The sequence below is a fragment of the Heterodontus francisci genome, chromosome 24, assembly GCF_036365525.1.
Source record: "Heterodontus francisci isolate sHetFra1 chromosome 24, sHetFra1.hap1, whole genome shotgun sequence".
Taxonomy (NCBI): Eukaryota; Metazoa; Chordata; class Chondrichthyes; order Heterodontiformes; family Heterodontidae; genus Heterodontus; species Heterodontus francisci.
The window spans coordinates 74,031,070-74,047,148 of record NC_090394.1 but is presented as its reverse complement, the minus strand read 5'-3'; the positions used below and the strand labels follow the sequence as shown (position 1 = coordinate 74,047,148).

Below are 16,079 nucleotides of genomic sequence, written 5' to 3'. Positions count from 1 at the left end.
GGCAGGCTGTAGTGTGCCTAATCGGTAGATGAGATGCTGTTCCTCGAGCTTGCGTTGATGTTCACTGGAACACTGCAGCAATCCCAGGACAGAGATGTGAGCATGAGAGCAGGGGGGAGTGTTGAAATGGCAAGCAACCGGAAGCTCAGGGTCCTGCTTGCGGACTGAGCGGAGATGTTCCGCAAAGCGGTCACCCAGTCTGCGCTTGGTCTCCCCAATGTAGAGGAGACCACACTGTGAGCAGCGAATACAGTATACTACATTGAAAGAAGTACAAGTAAATTGCCCCTAGTCCTAGTCTCCCCAACGAGCAGAAATAATTTCTCTCTATCTACGCTACCTCTTCTTTAGTGTCAGTGGGAACACAGCCACAAAATAGCAGAGCGAGAGAGAGAACAACCAAATACTTGAACTCGCAATGCTGCAGTGTAATATCTAAAACCCACTGAGGGAATATTCATTTTCAATCATTCTCATAGTCATCTTGATCATATTATCCCAGTGATGATACGGGCTAAAATGCAGGAATTAGTCTCTATCAGTGTTTTGAGTGAAGTTAATTGATTTGAAATTGATAATTTAAAACTCTTAAAAGGGACAAATAGCAATAATATGTTGGAATTAGGGAGAAATAACTCTGGCCAAATAGATAAGTTGGGAATTACTTCTACAAGTGTAAATTATTTTCCGTTGGTGGAAAAGCTGTAACGGGATTCAGTTTGTTATGCATTGCTTCATAACTACATTCATAAACCCAGCTCCATCTCCATCCAGTCCCGCAATGCACCAACTAAAACACCTGTAGCTGCATTTCTGCTTACAGAAGGTGCTTTCTGCTGATTGAATGTGTGTGTGTGTGTGAGAGGGAGACTATGGCATTGATTCCTCCAAGAATTTGGGAATTATATCCTGTCATGCAGGCCCCTACCTGCCAAGAACGAAGCACATTAATTTCGCCACATGGATATTAAATTTCAAATTGTTGCTGGGAAGAAAAGAAGGCCTGTTACAAGGAATTGCCAGGCCCCTGGCTGGAAAGACATTTTTGCATATTAGCAGACAGTGTTGGAACAAATGAGTAAAGGCCTGTTCAGGTCTGCAAATGAGACCCGACCCGAGCCCGACAGAACGCCATCTGACCCTGAGTCCGACCCGGCCCGAGTTCTTCCATTTTTTCCCGCACCCAACTCAACCCAACCCGACCCGACCATCAGTTAACTTACCTTACATTTTTCACTTTGTTTCTTACCTGCACAAGCTTAAAATAACTGTAGCAAAACCATCTTTAAAGTCCAAAAAGTAAATTAACATTAAAGTGGTGATAGAGCCTGAATGCCGGACCAGGAAGTGCGACCCGACCCGACCCTGGCACATGTCATTGGGTCCCGTCAGGTTCGGGTCGAGTAGCAGGCCTTTACAAAGGAGCTATCCCCTGCTCCCATTCAATACACAGAACAGACCTGGTCAAACCAGTCGGACACATGACCACCCTGCTGGCCAGCTTGGGTAGTTTAAAATTGTAGCGACATTGTTTGAACTGGCAGAAAGCTCTTTGCTCCTGGATTGAAAAGACATCTCCTGGCTGGCTCACCACAGCCTCTCTTGTCTGCTCCCATCTCTTTCTCACAGAACTCCAAAACCTACTGAAGACACATGAACCCCAAGAGAGAAAAGTCTCCTACAGTGAACAAGGTTTAAGAAGAATACTGGGCCCCAGTGAAAAGCAAGACCATATCTTCATTCAAGGACTCTACAGCGAGCTTGAAGCACAGCAACAAAAAACCCTTATCAGAGATTGCCTCAAACTTTTCCACTTTATTTTTTCTTCTGCTCTTTTCTGTCCCTGTCTGCAAGTTTGTGTTGCGTTTGCATGCTAGCATGGGTACCTCATGTATCTGTTGGCATTAACCAAATTAGAGTTTTAGTTTAAGTTTTAATAAATTTCAATCTTTCTTCTTTAAACCTATGAAAGCCTGTATGTGCTCGTTTCTTTGCATTATAATTGGAAAGCAGTGAACAAGGATTCACCAAGGGGGATCTAAAAACACGGTGTGTTTAAAACAAAACCCTGTTACAGTAAGACCAGGTGAAGGCTAAAAGGGAACCCTAGACCTCTTTCTCACCTGGTCATAACAATCCAAAGAAAGCGATACCTCCCCAATTCCCATAGAAGAATTGCCAAACTATTTTGAGCCTGACAGAATATCTGGCTCAGTACCATTAAAATAACACCAAAGTCACATCTGGAGTAATTTTAATGATCAACTTTATTTAGAGTCATAGAGAGATACAGCACCAAAACAGGTCCTTCGGCCCATCGAGTCCACGCTGACCATCAACCACCCATTTATACTAATCCTACATTAATCCCATTTTCCCTGTCACATCCCCATCTTCCCTCAATTCTTGTACCACCTACCTACACTAGGGGCAATTTTTTTTTTTACAATGGCCAATTTACTTATCAACCTGCAAGTCTTTGGCATGTGGGAGGAAACCCACACAGTCACAGGGAGAGCTTGCAAACTCCGCACAGGCAGTACCCAGAACTGAACCCAGGTTGCTGGAGTTGTGAGACTGTGGTGCGAACCACTGCGCCACCAAATGTAGAATCATTTTCCCAAATTAGAGGTACTTCTCTCTTTGCTGCTTAGGAAGGGCGTGTTCTAGTTCTGAATTACCATCATTTCCTGGTTTTTGAGTTTTTTATTCATTCATGGGATGTGGGCGTCGCTGGCCAGACCAGCATTTATTGTCCATCCCTAATTGCCCTTGAGAAGGTGGTGGTGAGCTGCCTTCTTGAACCGCTACAGTCCATTTGGAGTAGGTACATCCACAGTGCTGTTAGGAAGGGAGTTCCAGGATTTTGACCCAGCGACAGTGAAGGAACGCCGATATAGTTCCAAGTCAGGATGGTGTGTTACTTGGAGGGGAACTTTCAGGTGATGGTGTTCCCATGCATCTGCTGCCCTTGTTCTTCTAGTTGGTAGAGATTGTGGGTTTGGAAGGTGCTGTCTAAACAGCCTTGGTGTATTGCTGCAGTGCATCTTGTAGATGGTACACACTGCTGCCACTGTGCGTCGGTGGTGGAGGGAGTGAATGTTGAAGGTGATGGATGGGGTGCCGATCAAGTGGGCTGCTTTGTCTTGGATGGTGTTGAGCTTCCTGAGCATTGTTGGAACTGCACCCATCCAGGCAAGTGGCGAGTATCCATTCTATTCATCCTCTTAGTTTAAGCAGTGCAAGATGATCTCCCAACTTTCAACTTGTACCGTGGGTCCACACCCTGAACCTCACTTTTGCCTCATTACAGATGTTAAGTGGGTTTGAGGGGGGGGATGGGTGGTGGGGGGTAGAGGTGGGGTTGACTGGCTGTGGACTCCCAGAACATTCTATTGTTCAGGAGACTTGACCTTAATAACATATGGAGCTGTGGGCATGAAATCCAATAGTTTGATTTGAAACTTTAATCATCTTAGATTGAGTCACTGCCGGGTCCCTTCAGTGAACACACACAATGGAAACCCCTGGACATTATTGTTAATTTTGGGATATAGATATGATCTTGTTGCCATTGATAGTGACCTGAGCTAAGTTTGGTTCTGCACCAATTTATTGTTAATCTCTCTCCTCAGGAACTGCTCCCAGTATTTCACATCTAACATCCCCCCCCACTGGGGTCCATTTCTTGAAGCTTGTGTCCCAAAGTGAAATTTCAGTCTCCTGTTTCTATCATCAATTATTCATTTCCTGGAAAGTAATGTATCTTCGAATGGAACTCTCTGTATAATGAATTTGCACACGATGCATAAACAGACGAGAAGATTGGTGCACAAAGGACAATGTACATGCAGCGATGTTTTATGAGAGCTTAGTGCAGAAATAGAAGAGTTCGATATGTCCAGTGTAGATGGTGTGCTGACATCACTCACCCTATCAGCCATTGTTTCTGTGAAAGGTTTGAACACTGTCACTTCACTGAAATGACCATCAATCGTCCTGGAATTATTCCATTGGCAAACGTTGGCTGCACAGATGAGTTCAGATACCAATAGGAACAGAGGAACAGCAGGAGGCCATTCAGCCCCTTGTGTCTGGTCCGCCATTCAATGAGATCATGGCTGATCCATATCCAAATTCATTGGTTCTGTAACCCTTAATACTCTTGCCAAACAAAAATCTATCAAGCTCAGTTTTTGAACATTTTAATTGGCCCCCCCAGAGTCAACTGCTTTTAAGGGAGAGAGTTCCAGATTTCCACTACACTTTGTGTGAAGAAGTGCTTCCTGACATCACCCCTGAATGACCCTAGCTCTAATTTTAAGGTTATACGCCTTGTTCTGGACTCCCCCACCTGAGGAGATAGTTTTTCACTCTCTATCCTATCAAATCCTTTAATCATCTTAATCACCTCAATTAGGTTCATCCCTTAATCTTCTAAACTCGGAATACAAGCCTAGTCTGTGCTACGTGCCCTCGTAACTTAACCCTTTTATCATTTTGACCGAGTGCCTTTTGAGAAATTAAAAAAAACAAGGGTTTATTTGATAATGTAAAATATTTCCACTGGCCAGTGAGTGGGTAAATACAGGACATTTCACTTTAATATGATCACTTAAAAAAGAGAGATTAGGATTTTTTTAAAGGGAGTTGTTAAGACATGAAATGCCTTGGAAGAAACAGAATAGCTTTTAAAAGGAAAATGGATAAATATTTGGGAAAAATTAAAAATTAAAAAGGGTCTGGGGAAAGAGCAGTGAAATATGAGTAAGTGGACAGTTACTTCAGAGATCAACACAGATAGAATTGGCTAAATAACCTCTTTGGTGTCAACTGTGGCTTGGTGGATGGCACACTCACATCTGAGTCAAATGGTTGTGGGTTCATAATCCCACTCCAAGACTTGAGTGCAATAGTTTAGGCTGACACTCCAGTGCAGTACTGAGGGAATGCTGCACTGTCCGAGATGCCATCATTTGAATAAGATGTTAAACTGAGGCCTTGTCTGCCCTGTCAGGTAAATGTAAAAGATCCCATGGCACTATTTCAGAGAAGAGCAGGGGAGTCATTTGGTAGTACAGAACTTGAGAATTGCTGAAAATAGATAAATGTTGTCGAAGCTTTTCATCTTGCACTCATCAGGACAATCCGCAAGAATAACCAATGTAAGGGAAAACAACAATTTATACTGCATGAGAAGAGAATGCTACTTGGTTGGCAAGTGAATTCTGATCAGTAGAGGTGTTGCCATGGAGAATACAGCAGTTTATGGTGACTGACAGTTAATTGCCAAGCTTTGTTTGAAATTTAAACCAGGCAGCTTGACTCTAATTGGTCAAGGCATTACCCTGAATTATGCCATGTTTTCCCTTACACTGGTTATTCTTGCGGGCTGTCCTGATGAGTGCAAGACGAAAAGCTTCGACAGCATGTCTATTTTCAGCAATTCTCAAGAGCAGGGGAGTTATCCCTGGTGATCTGGCCAATATTTATCCTTCAGCCATCACCACTAAACCAGATTATCTGGTCATTATTACATTGCAGTTTGTGGGTGCTTGCTGTGTGGAAATTGGCTGTCGCATTTCCTACATTACAACAGTGACTACACTTCAAAAGTACTTTGTCGGCTGCAAACTGCTTTCAGATGTCCGGTGGTCATGAAAGGTGCTATATAAAAGCAAGTCTTTCTTTCTTTTTGCGCTGTAAAATTTTATGATTCTTAATGATTGTATTGTGTCTGATGCTCTGGTCTAGCAGATTTTTCATGAGAGGTTTAACTGCACTGAGGGTTTTCTAAACTTCACTGATCATTCAAATGCTTAAACTGTGTTAGTTTTTCCTGAATGAGCAGCTTTGTGCTGTAACTTTGTATAGTGCATTTTAAAAGCAATTCCACTGCAGCATTTACTTAATAAATCATACCAGAGACTTGAGCAGACAATCAAGGTTGACACTAAAGTGCAGTGCTGAGGCAGTACTACACTGTTGAAGTGGCGTTTTTGAACGAGACGTTACATCGAGGCCCGTTTGTCCTGTCAGGTGGATGTAAATATTCCAAAGCACCATTTGAGGAAGAACAGGAAGCTCTCATTGGTATCCTGGCCATATCTCTCAACCATCATCACTGAAACTAGATAATCTTATTGCTGCTTGTGGGATCTTGCTGTGTGTACATTGGCTGCCACATTTCCTACAACACTTCAGAAGTGCTTGATTGGCTGTGAAGTGTTTTGGCACATCCGGTGGTTGTGAATGGTGCTAATAGAAATGTCAGTTCATTCTTTCTGTAAAGCTACTTTATCCCTGAAGTTCATTTCTGGAACCTAATAACGTTTGAGTGTGTTGTGAGCTTTACATTGGATAGAGACAGGAAATTGACCATTCTTTGAGTGCAATGCATGAAGCGTAAATGTAATTGGTGGAAGAATCTGTTTAACACACTTGCCATCCCTCCGATTCTCAGGTGACACTCAGGTGTCTGTGATGTTAATGGTCTGAGACTGTGAGCACTTGGTCACGTTCCAGGCAGGCACGATCCTATTCACACTGCTCCACTCGGCTCCAGCTAGACCATTAACTGATGACACTCCAGTGCAGTACTGAGGGAATGCTGCACTGTCAGAGATTCCATCTTTTGAATAAAATGTTAAACAGAGGCCCTGTCTGCCCTCTCAGGTAGATGTAAAAGAACCCATGGCACTATTTCAAAGAAGAGCCGGGGAGTTATTCCCTGGTGTCCTGGCCAATATTTATCCCTCAACCAACATCACTAAACTTGATTATCGGGTCATTTTCACACTGCAGTTTTCGGGATCTTGCTGTGTGTAAACTGTTCTGATGAGAGGTCACAGACCTGAAACGTTAACTCTGCTTCTCTCTCCACAGATGCTGCCAGACCTGCCGAGTATTTCCAGCACTTTCTGTTTATATTTCAGATTTCCAGCATCTGCAGTATTTTGCTTTCATTTTAGACCATTAAGAGCCCTAGTTAGCAGAGAGCTCTCCTCATGTCCGTGTGCAGATGCCATCTCACAACTCTTAGAAATTTAAATCTTCGGATAGAAGGGGAGGATCCACACTCCCTAAACATTTAAATTGAGGAAAAGTAGGTTTAAAAAGTATTAATGGTGCACCACGTATGTTGTGTTTGTCAGAATTTCATAGAATTAGATTGCATGTACAGTACAGAAACAGGCCATTCAGCCCAATTGGTCCATACTGACATTTATATTCCTCACACACCTCATCCCTTCCTTCTTCATCTCACCCTATTAACACATCCTTCTGTTCCTTTCTCCCTCATGTATTTATCCAGCTTACCTTGCATTCATGTTATTCATCTTAACCACTCCCTGTGGTAGCGAGTTCACATTCCCAACGCTATCTGGGTAAAGAAGTTTCTCCTGAATTCCCTATTGGATTTATTAGTGATTATCTTATATTTATGGCCCCAAGTTCTGGCCTCCCCTACAAGTGGAAATATCTTCTCTATAGCTACCCTATCAAGCCCTTTATAATCTTATAGACCTCTCTCAAGTGATCCCTCAGCCTTCTCTTTTCTAGAGAAAAGAGCTCCAACCTGTTCAATCTTTACTGTTTGGTATAACCTCTCAGTTCTGGTATCATCGCTGTGAATCCTTTTTTGCACCTTCACCAATGCCTCCATCTCCTTTTAAGCTTTACGGAGGGAATTCCAGAGGTCAGAACCCAGGCAGCTGAAGGCACGGCCGCCAATGGTGGAGCGATTAAAATCGAGGGATGCTCAAGAGGCCAGAATTGGAGGAGCGCAGAGATCTCGGAGGGTTGTGGGGCTGGAAGAGATTACATGGATAGGGAGGGGCGAGACCGTGGAGGGATTTGAAAACAAGGATGTAACAATATACGGGAGCAGCCATTAAGGAGGCTATGATAAATGATTATTAGTTGCAGGTGTCACACATGTTGGTGTGAACAGATTTAATTGTATACTTGTCCTGAATTGATCCAGTGACCTCCTGGAGTTGCAATCCTGAGGACGGAATGAAGATTGTTGATAAGTCATAGCGCAGGCTACAAACATTTTTGAACTTGGAAAGATGATGCTGAGAGTAAGTATCATCGGGCCCACAATGAACGAGTGCTTCTGAAATACTCAGCTCCGTTAAATTGTGTTACTAAGGCAACTTACACTCTCTACAAGAGGCCATGAAACATGTCCCCTGTCCCCCCATCCCCGGAATATCTATGCATCCCTCATCTTGCAGAGGAAGTCAATTTTCAATAGGAAATGAGTGTCAGAACTGGCAGGAGCGTGACCACAGATTAAAACCAATATTCGCCTCAAAGAGACTGTCATGAGGGTCAAAGGGTAGGATTCTGTTTGCAGCTGAATCATAGAATCATACAGCACTGAAGGAGGCCATTCAGTCCATCGTGCCTGTGCTGGCTCTCTGACAAAGCTATACAATTAGTCCCTCAGAGAGTCTGGAGGCGGCCAATTAGGAGGCTACCTCTGGTACGATTGCTGAGCTGGTCCCGCCGCCAACAAGTGCAGACCCGGGAGTCCCATTTTGTCCTGACGCTGGGGTCCCGAAGCCCGTGGTAAGGTCCCGCCCCGTGTTTCTCTTTTCTGATTATACACATTAAACAGACAAATGTGTTTCAACAGGTGTCAAGCAGTGAGGGTTGTAGAATAAACAGACAGAATTTTCATCCTGAGGTGGGTTTGGAGGCGGGCGTTCCGGCAATTTCTCACTCCCGGCCAGCCGGCATGTTCCCGTCTCCAGCCTATTGTCGGGGAGGCAGCTTCTGGGGGATGATGTCTACCCACCCACAAGCAATGGGGGAGCCAATCAAGCCAATTAAAGTGCCAATTGAGGGCACTTCTCACACTGTCAATGGACAGTCGCCCCCGATGTGGCTGGAGCCTGTGGCTGGAATGGTGACAGCCTCCCTGCAGCAGGCCAGATGCACATCCTGGAAAGCAGCCCAGCATGGATCTGCTTGACTGCAAGGTTACAGTCACAGCTGCAGGCCATGCTGTGGAGAAGCTCCCCCTCTGCTATGATGGCCTGGCAGCTGTGACCACAGTATATTTCGTACCATCGCGATTGCCCTCCTACAGAGACAGTGCCCACCTCTCCTGGTGGGGCTGCTGGCTGCCCAGAGCCTTGGGCGCTCCTGTTGGCCCTCCTGACTGCAGAGTCTGCCCACCATCCTTCACTGAACAGGGCTCTTGGAGGCAGCCTCCTTGAAAATCTCCTCTATTTTATAATAATCCGGTCACCGTTACTGATACTAGCTTTTTAATTCCATGTTTTTATTTAATCAGTTGAAGTTCTCCAACTACCATGGTGGGATTTGAACTCATGGGGCCAGGCATCTAGACTACGAGGGTTACTAGGCTAGTAAAATAACCAGCATGCGACTGTACCCCATCAGGCTGCAGCCTCTGTACAGGGTTTTAGTGTAAGAGGCAATAGAGAAATAACTTGCATTTATATAGCACCTTTCACATCCTTAGGGCATCCTGTTGTACTTCACAACCAGGAACTACTTTAGAAGTGCAGTCACTGTTGGAATGTAGGAAACGTGGCAGCCAATTTGAGCACAGTAAGATCCCACGAACAGTGATGAGATATTCTTTTTTTTTAAGTGATGTTGGTTGAGGGTTAATTATTTGCCAGGATGCCAGGGAGAACTCCCTTGCTGTTCTTCGAATAGTGCCCTGGGATCTCTTACGTACATCAGAGAGTAGATGCGGCCTCAGTTTAATATCTCATCTGAAAGACGGCAGCTCCAACAGTGCAGCATTCCCTCAGTACTGTATAAAGTCCCATCAATGTATCTTGTGTTAACACTTTCAAAAGAGTAATAGACAAGCCACACCATAAACTTGTTTCCAAAATGTATTTTATTCGGTTATGAGAGACTTTTCCTTAAGCACCAAACAAAGCAGCACAAAGCATTTTTATGAGCATACACTTTTGCCACTTGATTGTAGAAATACATTCAGATCTATGTGTGGCTGCCTCAGAGATTGTAACTGACCACGTCAGAACACAGGCTTTAAGGATTTCTGGAATAGTCTCCAGCTTGGGTCTCAAATCTTCTTTAGGAATGAACTAGTTGCTGGAATTCTGCAATGAAAACACAAGGTAATTTGCACACTTTAATAAACCAATAACAGGGTGAGGTGAACTGGGATGGATGCAGATTTAAGCTCGCCTAAGCACTGGAGTTAAGCTGCATTAAACTGGGAGGTCCAAGGAGAAGCTGAGGACGAGGGAAATCTCTGACTGGCCGTCACCATGCCTGGTCTCTGGTGCCTCTTGGAGGCCTATTATACAGTCCTTAGTGGCAGTCTGATAATGGAACACTTGTGACCTCTGGAACGAGGTGTCATAAAATTATACAACACAGAAATAGGTCATTCAGCCCATCATGCCTGTGCTGGCTCATTGGAAAGAGCTGTCCAACTTGTCCCTCTCCCCCACTCTTTCCCCATAGCCCTGCAATTTCTTTCCCTTCAAGTACTTTTCTGTGATTAGTTTCCCCCTTTCAGGAGAGATAGCGAACAGAAGTATTTCATTGATTGTAATAATCACTGTTTGAAAGCATAATTGAAAGTATTGCACACATAGGAAATACGCAAACAGGGACAAAGAACAACACAGAAAAACCAACATAGAGAGAAGGATAGATAGAGAGGGAGCAAGACAAAACATCGCACCTCCTTTAACTTTTGGATGCAGAGAAATTTTAGCATGATCAATGAGACATATTAATTTCAAGCAACATGTACAGAGGGAATAATTGTGGAAACAAACATCAGGGAAGTTACTAGGAAAAATAACCTGCATTATAAAAAAAACAGACAGAAATAAATAAAATTTGTTATATTTTATAAAGAAAGAATTTGTAGTTATTCTGCACCTTTCACAAAGTTAGGACATCTCAAAACGCTTTACAGTCAATGAAGTTCTTTTGAAGTGTAGTCACTGTTGTAATGTAGGAAAAGCGGCAGTTAATTTGCACACAGCAAGCTCCCACAAATATAATAAGCAGTTCATCTGTTTTTGTGATGTTGGTTGAGGGATAAGCATTGGCCGGGACACCAGGGAAAACTCCCCTGCTTTTCTTCAAAATAGAGGCATGAGATCTTTTACCCGAGAGGGCAGATGGGGCCTCAGTTTAACATTTCATCCAAAAAGACAGCACCTCCAACAGAGAAGGACTCTGTCAGTACTGCACTGGGAATGCCAACCTTGATTATGTCAGCAGGTCTCTGGAGTGGAGCCTGAACCAACTTCCTTCTGACTTAGAGGTGAGAATGTTACCCACTGAGCCTTAGTTGATCAGCAAAATGGTTTATGCTCTGCCATATATCATCATTCCCCAAGTGAACAGCAGCCAAAGCCATTTGATCTGGTTTGTGATTTGTTTAAAAAGTGTTTAACTTACCCTTGGCTCCAATTTTACCATCACCATCATTGTCTGCAGCAAAGATCATAGACTGGGCCTCTTTATCACTCAGTACCCTGGCATCAGCGGAGAAATATTGGAGAAACATCCTGAAGCAGATAAATAAGACTGACTGATCAATCTACAACACAAAGAGCTTCTGTGTGTGTATATTAAATATATATAGACATCACCAATGGTGGAGTGATTAAAATCAGGGATGCGCAAGAGGCCAGAATTAGAGAACAGAGATATTGAAGGCTGGAGGAGATTACAGAGATAGGGAGGAGTGAGACTATGGAGGGATTTGAAAATAAGGATGTGAATTCTAAAGTCGAGGCATTGTTGGACTCGGAGCCTGTGTAGGTGCAACTGCAGAATGTGATTCCTGGCAAAAAATATAAATGATCCCACGTCAGAATCATGCAACACAGAAGGAGGCTATTTGGTCCATCGTGTCTGCGCATGCTCTTTGAAAGAGCTCAGTCTCATTCCCCTGCTCTTTCTCCACCGCCCTGCAAAAATGTTTCCTTTTCAAGTATTTATCCAATTTCCTTTTGAAAGTTACTATTGAATCTGCTTCCGCAACCCTTTCAGACAGCGCATTCCAGATAACAACAACCTGCCGAGTGAAAAAAAAAATTCTCATATTGCATCTGGTTCTTCTGCCAATTAAGTCACCTAGGACGTTTGGAATTGAATAGAATAGCAATGGCTTAATTAGTTTATCTGTGCCAAGCAGTTTGAATTACCCATGAAGAGTGATGATTAATGTGTTAACCAGTCATCCATCAAAAACACCATTCAGCAGATTGACATCAATGATTCTCCGTTCAATCGATATCAGCATATTAAACTCCCTTTGTTCAATAACACTCAGACACACAGTTAGCATTAGTTGCAGCAGTTCTGAAGAAGCGTCCATTCCCACAAACACCTCGTCTGTTCTCTCCACAGGTACCCCCATCTTGACCTGCGGAGCCTTTCTAGTATCTCCAGTTTGCTTTGTTGCAGATTTGCAGCATCTGCAGTATTTGTACTGTGGGATTTTTTTCCATTGCTGTTGTAGTGTTGTGTGGCTTTATATATGTGGCTCCTGAGGTTAATTGGCCAACAGGTCCGAAGCTGGCAGGAGGACTGAGCTAGAACTGGCGATGTGGTTGCTGTTTGCCACACTAGATGTGAGCAACCCTCCTGAGATCAATTTCACCATGTGCTTTTGAAGGATTTGGTCATATGACACGTGATCACGCTTTAGAAAGAAATCGATATTTTGGGGTAAGGGTATTAAGGGACATGGGACAAAGACAGGTATATGGAGTTAGGTCACATCAGCAATGATCTGATTGAGTGGAGGAACAGGCTTGAGGGACTGAATGGCCCCCTTTTCCTATGTTTCTAATACAATAAGAATTAAAGGATCCCAATTTTCTGTTATGGGCGACATTGAATTGGCAAATAGGATTTACACATGTTTTTCTCATTGAAGACAATGGATAAGAAATGGGGCGGGGAGTAAAACCTGCGGATGATTCATGACCATCCAATTTGTGCTACCTCCTAACAAGATCAATTTCACCTCCTCAATCCCTCATTTAGATCAACATGAACTATGATAGCAATTCTGAAGCAACTTTATCCGTATGCCTCCTCCAACACCATTGTCAGAAATGCACAAGATGTCACAATTGAAAGGTGGCCGCATTCGTTCAGGACACCATTGAAGAATTTGAAACATGGGGGTAAATTCTCGTCAATGAAATGAGCGGGAGGGTTGTCAAATCAGTGGGTGTTTGGTTGTGCCAGATTGCTGCCCAGGGGGCTGAAAACCAAGACCTACCCCATTGAATTTCCTGACTTAAAGCTTTATATGCAACGTGTTCTTACTTGAGTTCAGTCTTATCGATGTAGCCGTTGCCATCCTGATCCAGAACTGAGAAGACGTTCCTCACCTCTTCTGCGGATTTCTTAGTCAGACCGCATGCTTTGAAGAACTTCTTGAAGTCAAATGACTCAGGGGCTGAGAGGGTAAGAAAAACGTGGTAGCAATGAGACTAAGAGGGTTGAAATGACCCTACACTGTTTAGATTCATGCAGCACTGAAACAAGTTTGCCCCTCGCCTGGCTGACAAGTTGAGATGGAACGTAAAGAACTCTTTGAGTTCTCCACAATGGCAATATAGCTGCATGTTTTTAGTAAAGGCTTACTGTCTGCATTAAAATAGCAAGCAAACAGATTTCATACAAATCTAAATGCATTCAATACTAATCGTGCACACCATGGTTTGAACCCTCTGGACTTCTGTCCTACTTTGATGCCATGGTAGACTGTGTAGCACGTAATGTAAATGGATATAACAATACTGGAGCTCTGAAAAGTCCACTGTTGGTACCAGGACCAGTTTATTGCGATGACCTAGCACCAACATGCGCTGCAGTATAACTGCAGTCAGTGGGGAGGCAGTATTTTAAGCTCGAACATTATTATAGTTTAAGGGTAACTGGCTGCAACATCGTTAATTTCCCAACAGTGGCTGAAACATTTCTAACAGCCTCACCATTCATAGCCTGTTGGGCCGAGTTGGGTGCAGGCATTTAAGTCAACTTGCACAGCTCGGCTTTATCTGATTTGAGAGTATCTCATAGAATTACATTGAATGTACAGCACAGAAACTGGCCATTTGGCTCAACTGTTCTGTGCCAGTGTTTATGCTCCACATGAGCCTCCTCCCCATCCCTCTTCATCTCACCCTATCAACATATCCTTCAATTTCTTTCTCCCTCACGTGTTCATCAAAATGCATTTATGCTATCCGCCACAACCACTCCATGTGGTAGTGAGTTCCACATTCTCACCACCCATTGGGTAAAGAAGATTTTCCTGAATTCCATATTCAATTTATTAGTGACTGTCTTAATTTATGGCTTTTAGTGTTGGTCTCCCCATAAGTGGAAACATCTCTTCTACGTCTACCCTATCAAACCCTTTCATAATCTTAAAAACCTCGATCAGGTCATCTTTCTCTCTTTTCAGCAGAAAAGAGCCCAAACTTGTTCAATCTCCCTCTTTGGGCTCTGTAAAGGTAAATGTCTCCTTTACAAAGCAGTTTAATGCTTTCCTCTAGAGTTAATCTCATAATTGTCCATGTTCATATTAATATTTAAAATCCCCTTGTAAAATGTAATATTGCAATAGTCTAAGACTACAGTATATTTACTTAAAGTCCCCTTAAGACTTCTGTGTTTTTGCAGCTAAATCATGGAAGATGAAAACTTTACCTTTGCATTCTGAAATGGCAGAGTTGATGTCACCAGCTCCCAGGAGGTCTGTGATTTTCATGGTTAAACTATCAGAAGGAAGATAAAGCAAAAACGTCATACAAGCTTTTAATCTCAACTCTGTTATGTCTGAGCAAAGAGTATTTTAACAACATTATTTTGTCGAGCACTCAAATTCACCAAACTTGGTTTGACAAAGAGAAATTATGTTTTATTCTTCTTGAAGTAGAATTGAGAGAGAAAGGGAAGGACCTTAGTGGGAGTAACTGACGCCTGATTGGGATTTCTGGGCACCTTTAATTCCTGGAATACATTCCTTAAAGCAAAATCTTACCTATTTATAGCACTTACTGATTTTGAATCTTCTCGCCTGACCACAGAATAAAACCTTATGACAAATAAACATGACATTTTTCCCCTTGCCACTATGAAAGTTGTAACTTTAAAAGAGCGCAGTCTCACATAGTGTATGAGGCTGTGGAATAAAATGAAAGGCCCCAAATAGCTCTACAGTTGCTGTATCTTTGCACTATTCAGCAATGGAAGTAGTGGAAAGATTTGCAGGTTGGTTAACAGTCCGATGGGTTTTAAGGTGAATTCTCTTTCCATGTCCTTGACAATCCTATCCCAGCTTATGAGCGGGGGTTAGTCCTACAAGGCAGGAGGGTTTTATGGGTTCCCAAAACTTATATGATGAGGTGGCAGTGAGGCATTCACACCCACTGGGTGCAAAATATCCCACTGGATGGCATCCCAGTATTTGGGGTCTGACTAAAGCAGGATTTGAACCTTGAATTGTCTGATGGAGAGGTGGAAATTCTCCTATCAAGTACAAGTCAGGCTCCAGTCCTCCAGTGCAATGGTTCCTCAGTCTGGTACAGGGTCAGTTTCTGATCTCCTGCTCTGATGCAGAAAGAGAGAGAGAGAGAGAGAGAGAAAGTTTAACATCAGTCACCTGGCTGTAAGCGTCCTTGTTTCCCAGAGACAGCAAGTTTTGAGGTGGCGAGAGTGAGTCTGAATGATGTCTGCAGTGTGCCCGCTCCTTTATATACCCTTCATTCCGCATAAGGTTTGCAGAATTCAGCGTTATGGCTCATTTACAAGAGGGCGGAGATCGGTGTCAAATAAAAGCTGGTTTGTTCTCATCATTTTGCTTGGGAACAACCCAGGCATTTTTTTCCCCTGTTGTGTGGGAGAGGGAGAAAGTGATGAGTGCTCCTGTAGATATGGGATGATGGTGCTGGTTGGTGAATGATGGCTGATCTCTCTTGGTTCCCAGCAACCCTCCCCCTTTGGTCCTAGCATTTTCTCCCCTTCATCATGCCTTGATATGCAGGTGCATTCACCTTTTGGTAGAT

The 16,079-nt window shown here is 43.3% G+C and overlaps 1 protein-coding gene across 1 annotated transcript; it reads right to left on the bottom strand.

Annotated features, from left to right (window-relative positions):
* Positions 1 to 10,092: 10,092 nt before the first annotated feature.
* Positions 10,093 to 15,716, bottom strand: LOC137383710 (putative oncomodulin-2). Its single transcript, XM_068056891.1, has 5 exons — positions 15,677 to 15,716; positions 14,722 to 14,789; positions 13,330 to 13,462; positions 11,443 to 11,552; positions 10,093 to 10,118 (listed from the first exon to the last, which is right to left on the bottom strand). The coding sequence occupies exons 2-5, from the start codon at positions 14,780 to 14,782 to the stop codon at positions 10,093 to 10,095; spliced, it is 330 nt and encodes a 109-aa protein (XP_067912992.1). The 5' UTR covers positions 14,783 to 14,789; positions 15,677 to 15,716.
* Between the last annotated feature and the right edge of the window lie 363 nt (positions 15,717 to 16,079).